This window comes from Eurypyga helias, unplaced genomic scaffold (genome assembly GCF_000690775.1).
Source record: "Eurypyga helias isolate BGI_N326 unplaced genomic scaffold, ASM69077v1 scaffold11203, whole genome shotgun sequence".
NCBI lineage: Eukaryota > Metazoa > Chordata > Aves > Eurypygiformes > Eurypygidae > Eurypyga > Eurypyga helias.
In genome coordinates, this window is record NW_010243355.1 from 135943 (window position 1) to 160380 (window position 24438).

The following is a 24438-nucleotide window of genomic DNA, read 5'->3' on the forward strand; positions in this document are numbered from 1 at the left end:
ATTTGCTTTTTAGGATCAGCCCTATTAAGAGCCTGGTTGGGTTTTTACTAATACTAAAGTTAAAGCAGAGAGCTAGCATGGGGGAAGAAAAAGAAGAGGTTTTTTCTTGCTTTACTTGCTGTCTGAAAAGTGTGGGGAAACTGAATTATACATTTCAGCATGACAGTGAGGAATATGTGTAGATATCCTGATACGATTTCCTGATTACCTGCAACATTGCCTGTCTCTTTCTAAAATTATCCCACTGGAGGCAGGAAATATCAGGTCTATTAGTGAAACGACTCTTCAGCTATTAGTTTCTAGAGCTTTGAATAGTCTTATCTCAATGGACATGTTTGCCCTGTGGCTCATCTATCACCCCTGAAATGTTTTATCAGCACCTGAAAAATCTCAATAAGAAGAATAGCCTCAAATGTTAGCCATTCAAGGGGCTTTCAGATACAGGATGTATTACTAAAAAAAAAAAAAGTCTTTTAAGATCCGATATTATTTGCTGGCTTTTCAACCCCATTTCATAGCTCCCACTGCACCACTTCTATAAATACTCCTGACCAGCGAGGAAAGGAAATCACAATAGATTAAAAGAAAACCAGGTTAACGGGCAGCAAATCAATGTCCATTCAGCCTCAGACATTTGTGAAAATAAAGGATTATGAAGAATTATTACCAGGTACTAGCAGTGTGAAGACCTTTTGTGGCATCTGTTTCTTCTTCAACAGATAGTTATTAGGTGCCTGATAAAAGCTCTCAGTGTTGGAAGCCAGTTGTATTAGAAATAAGTGCAAGTTACAATGCTGTAAGATGTATTTTTTGGTAATTTTTGTACTATTTGACATTTTGAGATTATGAGTGTCATTTTTTCTTTAAAAAAAAAAAAAGTTGTTTCTAGTTTGAAAATGAATTTGTGTGTGTGTTATCCTGAGGTTTAATGGACAGGAGATGGAGACAAGGGATGGAGTGTGTTGTGTTTAACTTTGTCTACTCGTTACTGCAGCCACTGTCTTATCATCTTCACAGGAGCTTAGAGCTTTGCAAGTAGATGAACCTGTGCCCAATTTGGACCGAGTTACTCTTGAGGCATTATTTTTACTGAATCAAAAGGCAGAAGAGGGGAATCAAGTTTGTTAAGGTGAATTTTTTTGTATCCAGGGTTTTTCAGAGATCAGCTTCACCACCAGAAAACTACGGTATTAATAAGAAAGGTGCTGGTGCAGCAGTCGGTTATAGTAAATGTGAAAATGTTCTTTAGGGTTTCTTACTTGTAAATTTTACTGTATATTTGCCTCCTTATGTTGGTCACCATTAATATCGGTGAGCAAGCCTCCTCTCACCTTTGAATGAGCCAGTTGTGTTCTCCTGCAGAAGGAAACGTGTTATGAGTTACGAAGCAGGGAATGGAAAGATCTTCTCGGGGAAGAAGGAGAAACTCTTCGAAAAGTGCACTAACAATACTGGGAAGAGTTGCTTGCTGGCTCCAGCCTAACCTTTCCCAGGGAGGGTCTTTCATCTCTCGTAGGTTTCACAGTTTTTCTTTGGACAGGAAACTGCCATTTAAAAACAAAAACAAAACAAAAAAACCAAAACCAAACAAACAAAAAACAACCAAAAAAACACCAACCTTGATGAAACTGCACAGGTTTTATTTACAGGGAGCACGGGGTTGCCAGCTTACATTGGTGTTCTGAACTCTGCAGAGGATGCGTTACACTTGAAAGCTCGGTGTTCAGGATGGACGCGGAGTGAGGCTTCATTTTCAGGTGTGATGAAACCCACGTTCAGTGACTTACAGTGGTGTTAGCACTAAGTGCTTTGGGACTTGAAAACAGCTCAGCAGACAGCCACGACTAATACAGTTGGCGACGAAGAAGGAACAAGACTGGGGAAAGAGGACTCAGGCGGTGTTACAAGGCCACGTTCCCACTGATCCACGGACTCACTAAACCCCAAACTGCAAGGAACTGGAAAATGACCTGGGGATGTCATTGTGAGTTTTATGTGTTGGACCTACCTGTAATTAAACCAGATTATATATTAGGTGGAAAACCTGATTTTGCTTTTTAATTCTCTCTGAAAAGTATGTTAACATACAGGTTATTCGGTCTCTTGGGTCCTTGCTGCTGTTTTAACCTAACTGCTTTCTGCTAATTGAGGAGCAAGCATGGTCAGCACTAAGATGTGCGTGGTGAGAGGCAGCAAAACCGAGACAAGCAGCAAAGAGGAGCAGGATGCTTTGGGATCTTCACCGGGATCACTGTCATGGTTTGCAGGTAAATCTAGAGGGTGCTCTTTGCTTTCAGCTTCTCTTTTTGCTGCTATTGAAATATCGGATCTGTACTGCATTTCCCAGCCAGCAAAGCCCCCACATGCGGAGAGGTTCTTCCTGTAAGTGGGTTTTTTCATCACACGCAAATGATTAACAGCTAAATCAATTGTGTCAAAGGTTGAGCAAGCTGTATCGCATAGGCACATCTTGGGTTTAGTCCAGGGCAAAGTCATTTGGAACAAAAAAACAAAGCAAAAAGAAAAGGCAAATAAAAAGCTTTGCATAGCCTAAGCCATCTTTCCCAACAGTTTGTCCTCTGTGTCTGGAGATGAAAGGGCAGTTAATCCCTGACTCTCCGTTCAGTAACATTGGGTTAAAAAACTGGATGCCTGAAACACAATCTTTTTATTTGGAGCAGATTCCTGCAAGGAATCAGTTGATGTGCTTCTCTGTGTTAAATTGTTATCATCAAGCTGCCAAACGAGAAACATGCAGCAGCCAGTAGCTTATTTTGCCGAGACGTGGCTCCGCAGTCAGAATAACGTCATTTGTAAAGTAACTATGACACATTAAGTGCTGTAGCACTTGGCCAGGTAATGTTGCTGAGGTTGTCAGGTTTGTTTTGTATTAGTGAATATGATTAATTTTATATTTAGCATCTATCATTCCCATAATGAGCAAATTAAAATGTATTTATTCATTGTATTATCGAAGCACTCAGATTTAGCCCAGGGTGAGAAGCCATGCTGTTGAAAGTCATAGCTGCACACCGTGCAAGACTGCGTCTGTTCAGAGAACCTCAGCTTGTCCAGCAAGGGGAAGGGTGGGAAAGCACAGTAATATTCATCATTTTGTACAGGGAAACACAGATTCAGAGATCTCTTCTCCCTCTAAGATGCTCATTTTAGGTTAAGGTTAGTTAGGAAAATGAAGGGAAAGACATCTGTGTCTCAGGAATCAAAAAGAGACATACTTGAAGTGGGAGGCATCAGGACATGAAAGCTGCCTCAACAGGCAACTGAAAAAAATCTGCAAGGTTTTGAAGATCCTGATCTGCCTTTGAAAGCCCAACTGAACTGATGGGAATCAGCCCTTGGTAAGTTCTCTGCCCCTGTTATGACCGTTTGAGAGAGAGAATGACTTGATGTAGTAGCTAGAAAACACCAAGATGTTAATTTGATACCCTGAAAGGTCTTGCTTCTTTAGGCTCAAGACTTTTGGGACGTGGAGCAGAGGATCTCTAGGGAAGGGTCCAGCCAGGTCTGGGGTCTTGTCCGTCCCCTGCAGCGTGAACCTGAGCCTGGTGAGAGGCAATAAAGGGCACTTGGGGATGGAGGCTTCCCCAAGCAGTCAGAACGATTGCTCATGCCTCGTGCCTGGCCTTCCTCTGGAAGACAGATGTGAAAAGCAGAAATAAATAAATGATTTTGTAGTCTACTCTATTCCTAGAAAGCTGACTTTAGTTTACTTATTGCTTCCCTCTCGCCAAGACTCGAGTATGTTTCATTTGTTGAAATATTCATTATTCTCCGTCTCTTGAAAGGACCATTACAAATGAAAGCGTAAATCGCTTCTGGACAGATCTTTGCTTCCTTCCCACTTGCCTCCAGAAAGCTGTCTACTAGCGACGCAACGTTTACCTTGTGAGTCTGCCAGGTGGTGGGTCGTCTGCTGTTTACAGTGTGGAAAACCAACATGGTAATTTATCTTTTTCTACTTGAACCATTTTCAACACACACATGCACACACACCCCCGACAGACAGAATGGGAGCGGTGGTGGTTTCGAGTCGCCGATGGTACCTTGGGGCGATGGGCGCAACACGCACCACGTTTGCTCCGTGCCCTGTCAAACTGTTGCTGATTTATGCGGTACTCGGCATCCTAACCGTTCATTGCTTCGGGTAAGTGAATGTTTCTGAAGCCACGTCTGTGGGGTGCTGTGATAAAGAGGGGAAAATCGGTACAGACTTTCTGCTTTCCCTTTTTATGGCGCATAATTGCTGTCTTGAGCGATTTCTGTATTTCTAATGAATAGCAAAAGACATTGTTTTGAAGTTAATGTAGTGCAATGTGTCTGCCTTTAGAAAAGTAATCCTGTTTGATAAATCTGAGATGACAAATTGCCATGGTCGTGTTGTAGTGTGGAATTCTGTCTGCGGTGAGCAGCCTCCTCCCGTGCTAGCTGCCCGGCGGTGTGCTGGAAAGACAGGGTTTTGTTTTCTTTGAGTAGGTAAATGGCAAGAATCTGGCTGATAGTTGTTTCTTTCTCTACTAGCCGAATAGATTTTGCTCTTTCAGAGGACGACAGTCAATCAGTGACTGTAATCTTTACAATCTAGCTATATTTTTCCACTGTTCTCTGAACTTTGAGCTTTGATTTCATGGCTCGGTGAGCTGGTGATTTTTTGTAATTCCTTTATTCCAAGTGATTTTTAATAGGCAGTAATGGGAGCTCCTTGCCATGCACTAAATCATACTTAAAGCTTCAGTTGTTGCTGTTCCTTGTCTTAGTGGAGGAGTTGGGAACACTACTGTGGTAGTTTGCTTGTCAAAGTGGGTGTGAAAAGAAACTAATTGACAATGTTTTTTCCTAAAGCTTCCCACTTAGATTAGGTGCTACAAGAAAGCATTTGTCTGGGATGAGCATTTAATCAGAAATACTGAATCTGCCAAAAGATTAGGCAACATTTTATCTGTGGCATTGTGGAAACTTTGGGGACAGTTGTCATGTGAGAAGGCAAGAGAGGGGCTGGGGGGGGAAGAGTAAAGGCTCACTTGGGGTTCAGGTTCATTCTCATCACTGGGATGAGAGGGATTAATGGGTTCTCTATTGTGATCCAAGAATAGAGTCTAAGACTAATGGTTTGGGCCAGCTTGAGAAAAACTAGCCTGCTTGGCAAAGGGAGGCACTTAAGCCTGATTTTCAGAAATGCTGAGTGTATGCCAGCCCTTAGCATTGCAGCTGGTGTTTGTCATGGAGGTGTTCATCCTTGGAGCTGTTCATCATGCGCAGCAGCGAAGTACGAAAGCGCTGCCCATACTGCAGGCAGCAGGGAGCGGGACAAGGGTGGGAACTGATGGTGCCCATCCTTGGAGCTGTTCGTCATGCGCGGCAGCGAAGTACCAAAGCGCTGCCCGTACTGCAGGCAGCAGGGAGCGGTGGGACAAGGGTGGGAACTGATGGTGCAGCTTTTACTGATGACCACTTTACCAGGTTATTTGGTAAGGCTTGTGGAGCTTGAGATGAAGCCCGTGTTGGTGGGACACGGGTTGAGTTTCCCATGCTGGCATGATCAAACATGTGTCTACAGTCACCCCTTGCCTGTTCTGCAGACTTACTTGTGGTGTTGTAGAAGACTGGTCTGCTCTTAGGCATTGAAGATGGAACAGGTTTTGTACAGAATTAGTGCCAATATGAAGTACTGAAATCTGGAGGTCGCCTGGAAGATTTGGTGAGGTGTGACAAGCATTCGTTCTCTTTGCCATCTGGTTTTGCACAGTTGCAGGCCAAGCTGCTCTGTCCTCGCAGCTCGGTGGTTTCACACCCTGAAGCTCTTGTGTCGTTGAACGCAGTGCTGAAGAGGAGTCCCTTAACCTGAGCGGCTCCGAGATGACTGTGGCTAACGGCAGGCGGGCCCGCTCCGTGAGCGCAGCCCCGCGACTGCGTGCTCTCCGCCTGGTCCTCGTGGAGCAAGTGTGATCCCTGCCAGAAGAGAAGGGTGAGTGTTTGTGTTCTAGGCGTGAAGTCCGGGAAGCTGGGAGGCAGAAGCTCCTCCAAGCCTTGTCTTTTTTGCCCATGGGGTTGGGCAAACAGCGGGGAGCTGCCGGGAAAAGCCCTGTACAGGTGAGACTGCAGGCTTTTGCTTTCAGGTGGCTTTTAGCTCTTCAGCTCTTCTCCCCCAGTAACGCCAGTGGATTCCAGGCTGCCTTGCTGTCCTGAGAAGGTGTAAGCCCAGACTTGGTGAAAACACAGGTGGGAAGCCCAGGCTTTTCAGGGACTTTCTCTCTAACACAGTCCTTCCAGTGTCAGTGCAAGGCACCATCCCCACTAGTGGTCTCCCATGGGACCAGGAGACAGTCAGTGCCTCTCAGAATTAAGATGCTTTTTCTTGTCTGCCAACGAGCACTTTCTATCCGAGAAACCCTATGAAACGAAAGTAATGATCCCAATAGTGTGAAGAGCAAAATCCCTGTTGCTAGCGGGACTTCTGCTAATGAGTTGGAGAAGCCGTTCCCAGGCTTAAGCGGGAATAACTAGTGATGGGAGTTGGGAAGAGTGAAGCTTCATATCAAAGAGTTAATCTTAAAAGCTGGGAAAAAAGGGAGGGCTAACATATTGGACCATGTAATTGACTGCTTCACAGCAGTGTTGTGGGCGGAAAAAAAATCCCTAATGATACAGGGGGCCAAGTAAATACACTGACAGAAAATAACAAGGGATGTCGTTACCAGCGCTAATTGAAAGAGAGGAGATGCAACTGAATCCTTCCTTACTCTTGCAAATGTCCACAATACCCTGTCAGGCTCATTTAAACAAACTGTCAAAGAAAAGCAAAGTTTCCTTCATCCCTAACAATCCTCACTCCTTCCTTAGTAAAATTAACTGTCACAGATCAAAAACCTTTGAAATGAGGCACGTAACCAGCATCACACTTCCTTGCCGACACTTTTTTTTATTATATGACAGTACTCTTAGATCAGATCTCCCCGACACAAAGTTTGTTTATTAACTAGGCAAGCGTAAAATTCACAATTTCTGTACACTTGAGTCAATATTTTTTATTTCATCACAGTACAGATTTGCCCGTCTGGAACAACCTTCTCAGTTCAATGGACATCCGTGTGATTACTCTGATAAAGAAACTGAAGACTGTGTTACAAATAATCCTTGCAGGAGTAAAGTCAGGTGTGAAGGTTTTGTGTGTGCAGTTACAGGTAAGGGCATACGGAGTGAGAAGTGGTGGTGCTCAGGTCACGTCTCTGACACCACCACGCCAGACTTTCTGCGACTGCAGTGGTTTGCTGGGCTGAAGAGATGTCAGGAGTTGACCTGGGTCCGTCCATGCTTGTGTTGTGTTTGCACCAGTGATTCAGAGTGAGCCTATTAGCCAATTTCTGTCCGTCTAAAGCATGTTTTTAAAATCTCCAAATAGGAAATTAGAGCCCAGTTATAGCAGTAAAACCTGTAGCACAAGTGAATCTGACGGCAACAGGAGAACATGCACTGGCCTGGGAGCACAGCAGATTATGATGGTGATCCTCATGGCATTTCCCTCCATCCCTATCCACAACTAATTAGTCAGGGACACTAAGCAGTGTGGGGAAGTAAGGCAGCAGTTAGCTGCATCCAAAAGTTGATCAGCCTTTGCTTTGTGTCTGTACCCTGGCAGAGCAAGGTGTGCAGGGAGCACAGGAGGTGGGGATCTCTCTGCCCAGGCTAGTGTTTTGATGAGACTGAAAAACAACTCGGTAATTCTACATGTAAGAAGAGGGAAAAAAATAATACCATGTACAAGGTCTGCTGAACACTCTCCAGCACATTAGTTTTCTCAAAACTCAAACATTTTAGCAACAAAAAAAAACTATTATTTTTTTTATACTTTAATTAGGGTGGTTTGAGGGGGTTTTTTTCTAGGTTGAACGAGGAATTTTAAGATTATGAAAGTTTTGGGCAAAACTGAGCAGATGGAGTTTGGCAATCCATGCAGATAGAGAGCAAATATTTTCCAGCTACATCTGAACCATACATTACAGGAGTTTTTAATTTTGTTTCTAGAATCTTGAGCGTGGTAACGGATTGTTTTATGAGTAATTTATACCTTGCATCCTAGGGAGATGCATTACACGGAGGCTGCTTTGTAATGGGGATGATGACTGTGGGGACCGGTCAGATGAAAAAAACTGCAAAAAAGTATTTAAGAAATGTGACCAGAAGATGGAGCAGTACTGGGGAATAGAGAATCTGGCAAAAGGGTAAGTCAGTGGCCTTCATGAGATGTTGTCTTACTTAAGGATAAGAACGATCTTATCTGGCTACAGACGTAAACGGTGAAAAGCTGTAGCAATTGCTGGATCCAGAATCCAACATCCTCTGGGGTCCTGATCCAAAGCCCAGTGGAAAAATCCTTGTTGACTCCATGAGTCTTTTGGAGAGAGAGGAGTAGAATTCCCAGATGCAGCCAGGAGTGCTTGTGCACCCTGTGGAGACCATCAGCTCAACATGCAAAGACGTCCTGCGAGGGCCTGCACGTGGTCTTTGGGTTCCCAAAGCTTGATGAGTGAAGAGGGAATTGTCAACACCACCAAACGTTTCCCTGGTATCTACAGGCACTTAAATTGATCAGTGGGAGAGTTTTGGTAATCCAGTTATTTTACAGAGATGTAAGTGAAGTTAGACTTTTGCCCAGCTCAATCTGTGAGGAGCAGGAAAATAGGAACTGAGAGACTACTTCAAGCTGTTCTTTTGAAATAAAAGCAAAGGAAGGTTTGTTAAAATATGAGGATAATGTTGCATCATTCTTTACAGAGTGACTTAAATCAGCATCTTGGATTGCCCAAAATCTGAACCAGACTGTGCATTTGGTTTTTGCACAGTGCATTGCTTTGGGTAGGGTCAAAACTTCTTGGATTTCTTCCACAACAGTGAGAGATGGTGGAATTTCTGTCCCTTGCATAAGTGGGTAGGATTAACTGGCATGCTAGCAAACTCCATTTAAAACATGGGGCATTAAAATCCATGTCTGAATTGATCCAGCTTTTAGAGGCTAAGACTGTGGCAACTTTCTGTAAGACTGGACAATGTGAAACTAGATTTTTCTCATTCTCCAGGAACAAAATGCTTTTTACATTAAAAAAAAAAAAAGGAAAAATCATATTGCAGGGAAAAATTATAATTTCCTCCTTATTCTCTGGAGATATGGCTGCTGCACATGTCATTGCTAATGCTTTGTACTTCTGAGTTTAATCAAAATTTAAAATAATGTTGGACAATTATAGGAACATGCTTCTCATCTCTTTGAAGCTACAATTGCTCAGTAATTTGCTTTTGGTGGACTTCCCTTCTTTTCAGATTGTTCTAAAATTAGAGTTGATGTTTCACAGCTTCAGAGTCATTATCATGCGAGTCCCTCTCCCCAAAATAAGGAGAGGCAGATCTAACAGAGACCGGGAACACTAATAGGGACACGACAGGGACTATTAGCAATTTGCTTTCTTTTTTTTGTGTGTGTGATTTTTCATCTAATGGCTCTTGTTAGTATTTGAGTATGTGATTGTGGAGGTGAATGCCATGTCCTCAGCTGTGTGCCACAAGGGTGATGTGAGGGTGTCGTGACAGCGAGCAGCAGAAGCGTTTCTACTGCAACAGATCCCACCAGCAGCAATGGGAAAGCAAAAGATGGGGTTTAATCACTTCATCTAAAAAAGGCTGCAGTGGTACATCCTTTCTTAGAGCAGACAGGTTAAGATTACTGTCCATCATCCACTAAAATCAAAGGAAAACTTCCCTGTGATTTCAAGGATTAGCTGAACAATTGCTTGAGTACTTTTCTTCTTGTTCCCTTGTAATTTTTACACTCATCTGTGACCTCTGGTTGATCCTTGACCAACTTGGCAAAGATTATGACTGATAAACCAGAATAAGGTGAATTAAAAAATTATTCTGGACTGATGACATGGGTTGGCAAACCCATCTTTGCCTTTCTCAGCCAACGCATTTGATGTTTACCTCTAAATCGATGATAATATTTTGATGTTATGCTTCATGTACAGGTTAAATATCTTCACAAACAACTTGGAAGGATTAGTTCTTGATCACAGGTACTATGCTGGGGGATGTTCTCCCCATTATATCGTGGACACGAGATTCAGAAAGCCATACAATGTGGAAAGCTATACACCAGAGGTATGTGTCGGATTTGTCTGCAAATATACATACATACATACATTCCAGTAAATTTAGTGTGCAGTACTGACAAAGTTTCAATACTAAATTATTTTACAAAAAGCTACAAAATCTGTGAGACCAAATGGGATGAGACTGAATTTATCCCTACTTTTAGAACATCATCGTACCCCACACACTCTGTGAAGTTGGACACATCCCCTTACAATATCCGTGTGCACCGGAATAGATGGAAATGTTCCCTTGGACCTTGTCACTGCAAAAACTGAGCCTAACCTTCCCAGTGCCATCTGTCCAAGCAGGCCCGAAAGGCACCCAGTGGGAATGGGGAGGTTAATTTTAGACAGAATTGTAGAGTGCCTTGGGAGCCAGGCTGGGAAAGCTGTCCTTGTGCAACAGCCCAGGATTTAGCAGCACGCCATGTGCTTTGTGTGAAAGCTTATTTCTGTGGTGCATCAAAGCTGTATTTCAAATATTATATATTTGACCTTAATGCTCTTGATGACATAGCATGATATTTTTTAGTGCTGCCTACTAGGGAACCTTTTTCTTTCAGAATTCATACTTTAATTGATGTCGGTGTTTAAGATTTCACCTTCTTTGCATTAGATTGACATATTAAGTAAAAGCCTGAGGTCCTTGCAGTATGAAGGAGATAGTAGCTTTCCTGCTGCTGTAAATCAAGTATTCTTGAAGTATCAGTGTTAATAATAATAGTGCTTTGCAATTATACAAGGCTTTTCATCTTCAAAGTGCAAGCATTAATTCACAAGTATATTTGTATCTGTGTTCCTTCCCCATGCTTCAGGTATACAATCACTATGCAGGAAATTAAACGTGTTGTTTTTGCTTTGTGTTTAGACCAAAGGCAAATATGAATTTACAATGACTGAATATGACTCCTACTCAAATTATGAAAGCAGTGTCCTGAAGGCAAAAGCTTCGCAGTCTAGCTTCAGCTTTGGTATAAAAATTCCGGGAGTGTTTGAACTTGGTTACAATTCAAATGACAACAGGTTCAAGAAGTTCATTCAAAGGATGAAAAGATTTTCTTCAACTGTAAGCACTGCTCCACTTAGTTCTCTGCTAACGCGTTCTGTATTATGTGTGCATATATCATTTTAATCCTCATCATCAAGTCAGCAGCTGTCACTAGGATACATGAAATCTTCATCCTGGTTGTGTTTTGCAGTTTGCATTGGTCAAGTGTTTACTAAGGCCACAAGGCCTTCATTCAAGGCTCCGGGGAGATGTTATTGGAGCTTTCCAGTACCTGAAGGGGCTACAAGGAAGCTGGGAGGGACTTTTTACAAGGGCAGGGAGTGACAGGACAAGGGGTAACGGGTTTAAATTGAAAGTGGGGAGATTTAGATTAGATATCAGGAAGAAGTTCTTCCTGGAGAGGGTGGGGAGGCACTGGGACAGGTTGCCCAGAGAAGCTGTGGATGCCCCATCCCTGGGAGTGTCCAAGGCCAGGCTGGATGAGGCTTGGAGCAACCTGGTCTAGTGGAAGGTGTCCCTGCCCATGGCAGGGGGGTTGGAACTGGATGATCTTTAAGGTCCCTTCCAACCCAAAGGATTCTATGATTTGTGTTCACAGCACCCAGGAGCTTTTCCATTCATTGGAACCAGACTGCCAACTTCCAAAATCAGCCACAACCGAATGCAGTCAGTCCAGTGACATGCTGGGCTGCCACATTTGGGTGCTTGCAGCAAAGTCATTTTAAAAACATGGAACTAAGAAGCAGGCTCAAATGGCCTCCCTTCCTACAGTGAATTCACTCTTAGGAGATGTACAGGGGACCCTCCTAACAGGGTCTCGGTGCTGCACCCCAGCTCTGGGGTGCTGTGTGCCCTGCCCTGCCAGGCAGGGAATCTGCACAGATTGAATTGGGGTTTAGCTAGCAAATCCAGGAGCCCAGAGTTCCCTCTGCCCTACAGCTGAGTTGCAGTGACTAATGGAGGAATCTGGGGTGAAAGAAGGGCAGATTGGATTTTCTGCAGTGCCGGGAATTTCTGCACCTGTACACACAGTCCAGAAACCAGTCTGAGGAGTGGCTGGCTGTGGTCTTTGTGGTCACTGCAGAACATCATCTCATACGGGAAGGGCCATCCCTCTTTTAGGTGGGGTCAGCCGGGCAAGAGCTGTCACTTCGGTAAATGGTAACACAAAGAGCAAAGCCAAGCAGTTCAACTGTAGGGCAACCTTGAGAATAACGTAGAATGAAAACTGCTAGCAGGCCTTCCGTGGGTTTAATTATAGACTAACACATGCTGTTTTACTTCGGCTGATGTGATCTATCTGCCAAGCACATCATTTGCCAGATCAGGGCATGCACGCCACAAAATACGAATGGCACAATCACCGGCAGTCGTGTCCGCAGAGATTTGGTCGCAGCTGTGATCTGATGCGCACTTTAAACTGGCTGGAGATGCTTTAATCTATAACTCCTAGGACTGCTTTATGAGAGTCAGTCTGAGGTGTAGTGTGCACCGTCATCTGATTTCGGTTTTTTTCATCTGTTATTGCTGTAAACAAACCTCGCTCATCTCAATGGTTTAATAGTATCACTGATCTATGTCTCTCCCCTCAGTATAAAGTGCACTTAGTAATGGCAGAGTATTCCTCGTTGCTATTAAACTTGCATTTACTTCCTGCAAAGAGCATTTCCCATGACAGGATCAGAAGTGTATGAGAAGCATTTGCAATAGATATCCATAAAGAAACCCAATACCAAGTCTTGATTTTGTTATTTAAGCTATAGAATTCTATATTGAAACCCCTCCCCAATGTGCTTATCCTCCTGGCCTAAACAACTAGACACTAAATCCTCTCTCTGGACATGACAAAAGACCTCTTCTGTTCCTGATTTTTAGGCCAGAAAGGGGAGACATAATATACACCCATGTACACATATCTATGCAGAGACATATAAATACATGTGTGTGTTTTCCTTTTTCCTTGGTAGTGGCATATTCTGTGGAATATAAATACAAATTTGGATCAGATAGGGAATTACCATTTCACATACAAATCGTCACGGTTTCAGACATCAGCATTGTTCAGGAGAGAGACTGTGAAAGACAAAGGCTGCTCAACATTACTGGGGTTAGAGCAGTGTCATGGGATGCTGCTTGTGTCTGTGTACCCTCGGTCTGTCAGAGCAGAGCCTGGAGCCTGGCTGTCCCCATGTCCCAGTCATGGCCTGAGCCATCCCCTAACCTGTAATGCATGTCTCTCCCTCTTCTGTTCTTCTGTCTCTATAATACCAGTCAGAATCCTGATTTTCAGAAACTTTGCTACTAAAAGTTTTGGATTTGCTAAATTAAAAGATTTCCAGTGGCAAACTTAACTTGATACATTCTGAGCAGCGTTAATTGTTTAATAGTAAAGAATGACACATCGTCACAAGAATGACATCCCTCACTTCTGGATTCTCTTGTGTTTCTGCACTTCATGTAGTCCAGCAAATTCATTCACGCCCGTTCCGAGCTGGCTGTTGCCGTTTATAAGCTGAAGCCCCGAGCCCTGATGCTGCATTACGAGTTCCTGCAGAGACTCCATCAGCTCCCATCAGAGTACAGCTACGGGGAGTACAGGGAGCTCTACAGAGACTACGGGACACATTACATCACGGAGGCTACTGTCGGTGGCATCTACGAATATACTTTAGTGGTGAACAGCAGTGAGCTCCAAAAGGCAGGTATGTGACTCTGACAGTTGTGAAAAAGCTTTGGGGCCAGCTTTTCAGTGGGAAAGCCCCTCTGCGGGCACCCAGTAAGGGTTGAGGTCTAAGGCAAGAAAAGAGAGATGGTGGAAGACGGAGCTAACAACACCTCAAAGAATGCCTGCGGGAAGTACGGGCGTAGAAGGGCTTTGTTGCAGTGAATAAAGAGCCTGGTTTTCAAAGCGTGCTCAGCATCATGGGCTTCATCTACCTCTCAAGCTGCGGGTGCTGCCAGTTCATAAAACAGGCCCTATAGCAAGTGTTTTAGACAACACGTTTTGGAGGCTGACAAGATGTTGAGATGAATGAGAATCGTGTAGCTTAACGCTTTTGTTAGCTTTGAAAACCTTCACCTAAGTTCTTTTCCCATTGCCTTTCAAATGACAGTTTTGAAACACCTTTAGCCTCAAGAGCTTTTTCAGCATGTAGGAAACAGTAAATAATTTGCTGGGTGACTCTTGTGCCTGACATTGCTCTTGCTCTTTGACTCTGGCTTCCTTTTTTGCGAGAAATGATGATTGTTGTGTAGGATAGAGCGAGCCGTGTGACATTAATCAATAGCTGCACTCTCTTATTTATTCATTGGCATGGGAGTGAGTAACTGCCTTCGCTGTCTATTTGTGAAAGCATTTAGTGGACTCTGCTGTGTGTGTTTGCTCTTCTGCTGTCTGGGAAGGTGCTTGTCCTGTAGGCAGGTAGAACCCAGAGGGACAGAATTTAAATTCAGATTTCAGCTATTCAGAACACTAGCACTGCCCAGTTTCTCAGATGCTGGTGTGAGCCCATCACAAGCCACAGTTGTTTGAAGTAATGTGTATTATGCTACCTGAGCGTCTGCTGAGGTAGTACCAACTTTTCCACACTATCCCTAGTGCTGAGCAGGATGGTAAGTTCTCACTAGGGTTTGATAGGTCCTCTCTGAGAACTCAACTTTTTCCCTTCAAACCTCTCATGATTTTTGTACCATCTGTGCTAGAAATCAAGTCTTCTTTCTCAGATCTGGTATCACACGCTGTGTCTCCTGGTTGGTACTTGCGCTGCTCTCACGTATAATCCAGTGTGCCAGATACATGGTTCATGATTTGATACTCTCTGTGGGAAAGACGGCAGTAGACGGACAGGTCTGCATGGTGCCAGGTGCTGTACAAGGATGTCCTGAAGTAGTTGTTCCTGCCTTCAAGTGCACACAGACTGTGAACATTCTTGAGGCCATCCTGCGTCCACTCAAAACCCAGTGCATCCCCTTTTCTGATCTAGAAAATAGCCAATATCAGATGTATGGGAAGAGCATTAAGAATAGGACAGTCATACAGTGATACTTATATTCTGAGCTCATGTAAACATTTGTGTCATCAAGATGAGTTTAACTAAAAAAGTAAGGAATTCAGGGAAACATGGGAGATTGCGACAAAAAGGCAAAGAAAGGAAAGAGATATGGGAGTGTCATATCTGGTGTTTCACCATGATATCTGCTTAAATATTCTTGAGTGTCAGGACAGCAAGGAGTTTGGAGAAGGACTTTGGGAAAGAGCATATGAAGGCTTTGCAGATTTTTAGGGCTAATTCTTAAATGTCAGGAAAAAAATATCATAGAGCTTCATGGAGAAAATTCCCTGAAAAAGATTAAGGTTCTTCTGGCAGCAAAGAATTGGAGATGTGAACTGGCAGTGGGATGAACACCCAATTCATCTGTTACCCTTAAAAAGCCTGGCTCCTGATGATGGGCTGGGGTGGTGGGTAGTCCTTTGTCAAAGGCATTAGGTGTTTAAGTCACAGGCCAGGCTCACACCCGTTGCAGTTCCACATAACCATGTACAGCTGAGCTGAGCCTCTTCCAGCATTTACCTTGCATTTGCGCTTGGTTTCAGAGTTCTGTGAAACGTAGAGATTGCATTTCATTTCATACAGGTCTGTCAAATATCCCTAAAAAAGCTGCCTTCATCTCATCTCCCTTTTTTCCCCAAAGGACAATTATTTATCAACTCACATTTTCTGTTTTTATGGACATAAAACATTGAGCAGCTGTATTAAAATGCTACACTTTTTTGGTTTGCATTTAAGGGTATTCTCTGAGCGATGTCCAGAAGTGTGCACAGCATGGTTTTAACATTGGTGCGGGTATTGCTAATGCCTACCTGAAGCTTGGAATGACTGAAGCTGGCTGTAAATCCCTTTTAAAAGAGATTGGAGGTATGCATGAAACATTTCTGCCATTTCATTTCTAGCCTTTGTCGTAGTGAAAAGAAGATTTTGTGATCTTGCCTGCCTCAAAGTTTTCTCCACTCCCTCACAGCCACTTTTGAGTCTGCTGGCCAACCTCAGCCAAGCTTAACAGAGGTGTAGATGTCTCAAAACTTGCAATTTTTGCACATTTTCCTTTGCTGGATAGAGAAGAAATATCTGCTGAGTGTCCCTTGCCAGGGAAGAGCAGGGACAGATCAACCATTACACACCTGGCTGGGGCTGCATGACCAATGCACACACCTCTCAGCAGGACAGCCCAGCAGGCTGCTTTTTTGCACCCAAAATGGCCCAAATGGGGAAAGCAGGGAGGTAATGGTGTTGTGAGAGCACTGGGGGACATATGACAAGCTGAGGGTGTTGCAGTGGGAGGAGGGTACACCTGAATATATGAGGAGGAGAATGGCACAATTCCTGTTGGTGAGAAGCTTTGGGACCTGCAAACTTACAAGCATAGGGAAGAAACGTACGGGGAGAGATACAGGAGCGGAGGTGGGTGTATTTCCACAAGGGAACAAGAGGGGCAGGGGCTGCACATGTGAAACACTTGTGGCCTTTTTGCTTTCCCCTCTCAGTAGGACGGGTCATATTCAGGGGTGCTTTGCTGTGAGTTTGTAGCTTGGCTGCAAGACATACCTGAGCAGAGTTGGCCACTTTCTGAATGCATTTTTGCAGAGAGCACATCCCAGAAGCAGTATGTGGAAGATTTCATTGTCCTTGTTCGTGGCGGAGCAAGTGAGCACATCACCGCATTGGCTTACAAAGACCTGCCGACGGCTGCGCTCATGCAGGAGTGGGGAGATGCCGTGCAGTACAACCCTGAAATCGTAAAGCTAAAGGTACTGTATCCATCACTTCTTTCAGCTTCACTTAGCTGAGTGCCTTGGAGAATTCTGTGTTTAAATGAACAGGATTAAAAAAAAAAAAACCACAGGGAAATTTCTAGGTCAAATGCTAGACCTGCGTTGTGCAAGATGGTTTCTGTAAGACTGGGTATTTGGAAAAGCAAAGGTGTGATGTGTGAAGAAGGGTGGCGTGGTTGGAAGTAGCTGAAGCAAACAGCTTTGTTCCTTCTAGGTTGGCTGTGAAGATGTGAGCTCTTGCTGCCTACCAAGCAGGTTAGACGATCCACCTTCTCTTTTACCAATGTGTCGCTTATCAAAAAGAGAGCTGGCAGCATGTATTTTATAAGGAATTTTCCTGGAATTTCTCCTGTCTTCTGTGAGTGCCAGTGATAATTTAACAACAAGTCTCTCTGGTTCAGAAGGTCAAGTAGTTCATCATACATGCCTGGGTGTTTGTGCAGCAGAGCTAAACCTTAAAAATATGAGTTAGGTTTTGAAGAGTCAAGGGGCTTTGAGCCTGAAGAGTTTTAGAAATGCAAGGCAGTCTAAAGGCAAAAAATGAGCAGAAGTATGTGTAATTCTGCCTCATCAGTTTAATGTCAAAATAAGTTCACTCTGAGTGAATAGTGTGAAGCTGCAAGAGAAAATCCTATTAAACAGGAGTTTGAACTGGTAGTGGTGGAAATTGTTCTTATTGTTGTATAATTGCTTTTCAATGCAAAATTTAATTTTAGGCAAAAATATTTGTATTTGTACAAGGTGTTTGTCTCTCATTGCAAATTCTGAATTTTCATTTAAAAGGAAGAGGTGAATTTTAAAAAATAAGAGGCAAAGCAGAAATCAGTAATCTGGAAATACAGCCAGTGCCTGTCCGGCGCTTGCTGCAGTGGAGGTGGCTTTCCCAAGCCCCCGGTGTGCTGTGGATTAACCTTCTAGAACTGCCGTGGGAGGTCTTTTGGCAGGAGGCAACATCGATGCGGCGCTAGATCCCACGTACAGAAAATTCTCCCACAAGAAATGGCGACATTCCTTCTCTTGCCTGGCATCAGTGACTGGGCTGCCCAGTGAAAAACCCCAGACGGATGTAATTTGGATGTGGTATCTATAATACTTTATTTCCATATTGATATCCCTGCGGGGCCTGAAGATCAAAAGTACCAGCAGAGTGTGACTAAATGTCAGCCCAAGAATGCTTAGTTAGGGAAAACTAAAGCAAATCAGTTCATAAATCATCTGCTGAAGGGACTTGGCAGGTCACTCTTAGTGTATTTCCTCATTTGTATGATCTGAATTCAAAAAGCAGAGTATGGATCACAGATAATTGATGAATAGTGAATGTACAGCAGCAGGAAATGAGCATTTTTTTAATTGAAATATTCTTCTATAGCTTGAGCCTGTGATAGCAGTAGGGTGATCTTTCCTGCTTACTGTATTGCTGTTGCTTGTACGGGCATCTCTGTAGCAAGGATGGGAATTTGGGGTGACATGTGCCAGTATCATCCCACTGGCATTAGTGGGTAACTGGCAACATTAAGACTACATTTTAACTTTCCCTTGTTCTCAGGGGAAGAAAAAAAAAATAAGCAGGCCAGAATCTTCTGGTCCTACTGCACGTTTACCATGCTGTGCATCCCCTTATCACCTCCTACTGACCCCATCTGTGGTGTTTGTGGATGAAGAGGACAATCCTTTCCCTTGTAAAGCAGTGGAAACCCTTATCTTGGCTTCATAACTAGGGAAATCAGCCTTGAAATGCAGAAGTAGTTAGGTGAAAGTGAAAATTGAATGCCTGTGGCTGTGCTGTTTGGCTGTACGAGGAATAAAGGAGATTTTTTGTGGGTGGGTTTTGGGGGACCTTTTTCTAATCAGAGTAAGAGAGCACTCAGGAAACATACGTTTGGGCAAATCTGATCTAAAAATCTCAATATCAGGAAAATGGCTGAGAAAGGATTTAACGAAACTTCCATGAAACTTTGCCAACCAGGAGTACGGCCGTTGTATTTTGTTACGCGTTTGTAACTGCTATGGCTGTTGTACCTCGTTATGCATTTGCAACTGCTTTGGTGTTGGCAACCAAGGGGAGGATCCCTGTAAGTATTCCTGATGTCGTTGCCTTGTTGTTCATGAGGTTTAAGGAAATACTAATGGGAAACCTGGATCCTGTACCACCAAGGCCTTCATTTCCCTCTCCAGCTGTGCCACCCCTGAGCCCTGCGATGCTCACACCATCTTGAACCTGGAAACAACCGCATTTTCTTCCCTCCCTTTAGGCAGAGCCACTGTATCAGCTGGTGACTCCAACCGACTTCGCTAATGCAATGGCAATAAAAGAAAATCTGCGCCGGGCTCTTGAGGAGTTTCAGCTGGAGACCAGCTCCTGTCGCTGTGCTCCGTGCCACGGCAATGGCATCCCCTTTCTGAAAGGTAAGAGGATTTTGTACCTCTTCTCTACCCTCTAAGAGAAATGAGGTGGGGATTTGTGAGGAGCGAGGAAGTTTGGCGAGTAATCTGCTCCTTAGTTTCTCCTGTCATTTCTCTTTCAGGTAATTACATATTTTTTTAAGTTGTTCTATTTGTAGAGTGCCACGGGTAGGTAAAGACAGCAAAGTCAAGGGTTGAACCTTGTTAATGGGAGTGACTATCTGTATCAGTTTTGTGGAAGAATTTGTTCCATCTCAATTATGCCTTAAAAAAAACCTTGACATCTTTACGTCTCCTCTTTTGCTTCTAAGATTGCTTCCATCCTCCTGGAGAAGTGACTTCTGTCTCCGCATTAATTAGTGTTTGTGAGAGTTTTGAAGATGAAAAGCGCCATATAAGTGCCAAGCACAGTTATCACGTCACCTCCCCCCATTTCTAATAGAAGCTGTCCTCCTTTGTAAGCAGGCTGTGATTTAAAATGAAGGGGAAAAATAATCAAATTGAATGAAAACCGCACTGCCTAAACAGAGATATATGATGTGATGAGCGCTTCTAACAAAGGGACCATTTTGTCAAGTGCCTAATTCCAGTCTGCATCTGCAAAAGTCCTGATGAGAATCGTTATCATCTAAATGTATCTAATGCAGAAACGATGGCTTCAGGTACCAGCTAGTTGATTGCGGCACTTAAAGGTTTCGTCTCATGATTACCCTTGTTTGAATAACTTTTTACGAGCTGAGTCAGGTTAGCGTTTCATTCAGGATCAAGGGGTTTTAAATGCCTGCTGTTTTCCTTCGTGGGAGCTCTTCTGCCATGGGATGCACACCACAGTCCTGAGCAGCCGGCATGGGGATACCTGGACGTTTCCTCTGCCACAAAGCCAAGCAGGGATGCTGCAGTCCCAGGCGCTCATTCCTGATGCTGCAGTTCGCTCCCTCTCAGCTCCACCGAGAGATCTCTTTTGGAGAGGAGCAGGGGGCTGCGTGGTACCCTGGCTTGCTGACTTACTGCTGCAGTGCCGTGGCAGGAACAAATGGCTGGGGAGTCAAGAGGGGCGGTGGGGTAGTCACAGCTCCCCTGCTTTATTGCAATTTTATACTTTCACCATCGGAGAAAAATGCTGGTATCATTTCACCAGCTGTCCCTTCCTCTCAGAAGATGAAGCACTGAAAAGAAATGGGTGTCTGCGGGGAAATGTGACTTGAAGTCTCTGATCCCACCCTCTCTGCTGACTTTCAGGAACCGAGTGTGAATGCTTATGTCCCCTTGGCTACAGCGGCACGGCCTGCGAGATCAGTGAGAGGAAAGGTAAGAGGGACCCCCGGTCTGAGGAGACAGTCCCAGCTATATTTAGGAGTGTCTGGGGATGGCGGCTGATGGATGGGGAATAATGCCCAGCGCTGGCCGTCCCCATTCCGCCCAGCCCAATGCACAAGGGGTTAGCATCCTGCAAAGGGGACAGACACACTTCACCTGCCCTCTTCTAAATGTCTTGGCGCTCACGAGGAGGTGGCTTTACTTTCACAGTTTAAAGCTGCAAAACGTGCCTTGCACTTATACCAAAATACAAACATGTACCTAATTTACAATCCACGACAAGCCTCAGGTCTCCTCCAACAGCTCTGTTTCCTAAGTTTGTCCCTTCAGTACAGCCAGTGTGTTGCAAACTGTTTTCCCCCCAGATATGCTGCCATTCATTTTAATCTTAAAATCTTCTTATGTTGTTTGGAAGCATTTACTAATGCTTTTTGGTCACTTTATATCGCTGCTGTCTCCTGACGGATGTTCCTAACTCCTTCTAGTTCAGGATGATCTGTGAATTTAATTGTTTTGTTTACTTCTTCCAGTTCATTAATTTAGAAGCTAAATAATACCAGATCTCAGGCACCCAGAGCTCTGGCACCATCCCACTATTTGATGCACTGCATTTATCACTGCACTTTGTTTACAGCCTTTTATCCAGTTCTCATTCTGCACCACTGTGTCCTAACTAAGCCAGCCAGAAATACATTTTAAGCCAAGATTTCACAAAGCAGAGGGTCAATTTTGTAGGTGTTTCTCGGGAAGTCTATGGAGCCTTAATCTGTGGAGTCACTTACACCTTGTTCCAGTCTGCTTACCACACGCGTAATCGCATCCGACCCTCCCAAAGACTCACATCCATCCACTTGTCAACATGTAACTTCCTTTCTCACTCCCCTTTACTCCTTTTATGTATTGCCTGCATGTTCGGCTCTGTGATTCTCAGGATTTTGAATTTATGTCACTCACATGCTCAGGATCCAGAAGAAACAGTGTAATAGGAAAAGCAATGAATAGAAAGCTGAATATTCAAGTTGTTCATTGAAGAAGAGCATGCTAACCTTTCCCCTAGCACCTCAAAATGTGGCTGACACGAGTCCAGTTGGTCTAGGTCAGAGAAAGAAACACCCGACAAGCAAATATAAAACTAATCCATTTTTTTCTCCTTGTCCTTACTGTATAAAGTGTAGTTTGTTCAAACACCAGAAATGCTGAGCCGAGAATTAACATCTTTAAAGCAATCACTCACTGTTAATGACTCAAGAATATTATTAGTGGTGTGGACAGGGGCAGAGCTGTTTGTGTTTAAATATGATTCATGGAAGCTGACAGCTCTTCTCATGGAAAGAGCTGCTTTATTCTGACAGTCCTTTCTGGCTTTGGGTTTATTTTTTTCCAGATGCTGCCATTAATGGAAACTGGGCTTGCTGGACCAGCTGGTCTCCATGTTCAGGAGGTCAGCGTACAAGGAGACGACAGTGCAGCAGCCCTGTCCCGCAGAACGGTGGTTTGTCATGTTCTGGGCCAGATGCCGAGACGGTTACTTGCTAGAGGGAATCGTTGGGAACTTACACAGAACTGCTGTTTGCAGACTGAGTGGGAAGATGTCACCTGGCTGGCTTACTAAGGTGGCCTCACTCTGCGTACGGGTCTCGTCCGAGTGTGTTGAAGTTGGAAACAGTTCAGAAAACACTGGGAGCTGGGTGTGTGAGGAACCACACCTTCAGACGTGCTTTCTCCCATGGGATTGAATGTGCTTACTCTTCTTAGTATTTTAACTTTCCTTTAATGGGCTCACTGGGACAAACTTTGTCTCCTGCCTTATTGGGTAGCTGCATGATTTTATGATTTACTGTCCTGTTTTTGAAAGTTCCTTTGAGATAAGAAAAGACTGAGCTTACGTGCACCAGAATGTGCGCTAATATGCAGCTTCTGTGAAGACAGCTGTGTCATGTGGAGCAAAATACAGCATATTAAAGTCTAAATCTCAATGAGCACAACAGTACCTAATGCGACATTTAAAGCCACTGTGCCTTACCACCCCAGTTTCCCAATTTATTGTATTTAACTTAAATTGTCTTGAAGGAGTGAAAAACAATTGGGAAGAACAGTCTGGTGACACCAAAGCGTTGTTAGACTGTATAGCAGTTGTACTCCTGCTGCAGCGATGAGCTTCCTCCTGTGTGTTTCTGAAGTGGAACAGATACACTGGGATTATCGGATACACCCCAGTACGCCTAGAAACACTTGTGCTCTGCTTCCTTGGGAGCAGGAGGGAAGGACAGAGGGATGCTACTGGGATGGGGAATTGGAAAGCAGCTGCTGCTCCTTCTGCTGACTGGGGATATTGGAAAGCAGGAGATCTGCTACACTTGCAGGAGAGGCTGAACCTCCTGCACCCTGACTAGGGACTGTCACTCCAGGATGCCAGGACCCTCCGGTGCAGCGGGATGAGCAGCCAGCTTTTCTGTCATGAGCAGAGTAAATGGAACATATTGGAACAAACATCTTTGCACATCCCCTGAGGTCTTCTACTCTTAGTAGTTGCCTCTGCCCCAAAACAGGCTCTGGTGGGTCAATTTGATGCCCTGAAAGCCTGTATTTCAGCAGCTGCATTGCTAGCCCACTCAGGTGAGGACATCTGAGAGTGAGAGAGTTTGCTATGAAAAGAGCCAAACAAAGTGAATGGTTTGCCTTTCGTTACTGTCCCTGGGGCTGTGCATCACAGTCCAGGTCAAACAAAAGATTATTCTGTAATATTGTGCACGTTTCATGACTGAGCTGAGCCTGGGTCGTTCCAGGGACTTGCTTCCTACAGTTTGGTTGGTGCTTCATGATTTTTGAAAAGACACTTTGGTGGGACATACCGTAAAACAACCAGCAATAGCTTTGCTCCCGGAACACGATTCCACCAATGCAAAGTTGTGTGTTCGTTAAGTGTTGTGAGTCTTCAAACATCTGCAAGGTCAAACACTCTTCCGAGGGTTTTTATCAGTGCTGGTGATGATGGGTTGGTATCACCAGTTTCTCTCCTTTCAGACAGACGTTTTCTAAATGTCATTCTTGTAAGAACAGCTCAGGCTCTCTGACATCTGAACAATGGAACATGCATTTAGTTGTAGCCCTCATGCCGCCTCCACACTTATCGACAAGGTTTCTGTGACAGCTTTAAGAAAGGAAGAGCACATTGCATATGTAAAAGAAGAATGCTCTGTGCTCATTATGGGCTTCATAATTGAGCTGCCAACCCAAAACATTTCCGTTATCCACTGTATAACTGTGATATTTTTTGTGTGATAGAAATTTGCCAAGAGGTTTATTTCGGGTGATGGTCAAAGAGGTCACTGCTTATGCAAAGTATGATATTCTTCAGAGCTTTTTAAAGGGACACGCTCTGATCATGGTTCATGGGTGCCTGTGAGGACACGTGCTGCAGTGCGGTTGCGTGCCCTTCTTGAGGAGCATCGATGGAATCTGATGAAGGATTTTTCTCAGTTGACTCAAGTGGCTTTTGTAAATTTGACCACCTTTCCTGCTCATCAAGCTGGAGTAAGCACTCTGATACATAGCCACGGTGCATCTACCCACTGCTGTGGTAAGCAGAGCCAAATGTAGCAACCTGATTGGGACTCTTGTACCCAGATCAGAAAAGCCTGGAGTTTTTGAAGTGGCAGTGCCTGGGTTTGGATATCTGGGGGCAGGTTTTAAAGGAAGAGAGGAGATACGTGCGCATC

The 24438-nt window shown here is 44.1% G+C and overlaps 1 protein-coding gene across 1 annotated transcript; it reads left to right on the forward strand.

The window, feature by feature from the left end:
• Positions 1-4073: 4073 nt before the first annotated feature.
• On the forward strand, positions 4074-22255 carry C8B (complement component 8, beta polypeptide). The gene is given in 13 exon segments (XM_010149391.1): positions 4074-4165; positions 5838-5921; positions 5923-5983; positions 7058-7199; positions 8096-8237; positions 10035-10167; positions 11029-11226; positions 13631-13871; positions 15957-16085; positions 16812-16975; positions 19252-19405; positions 20642-20710; positions 22104-22255. Coding segments are annotated over 13 exon segments (1761 nt in total).
• The last annotated feature ends 2183 nt before the right edge of the window (positions 22256-24438 follow it).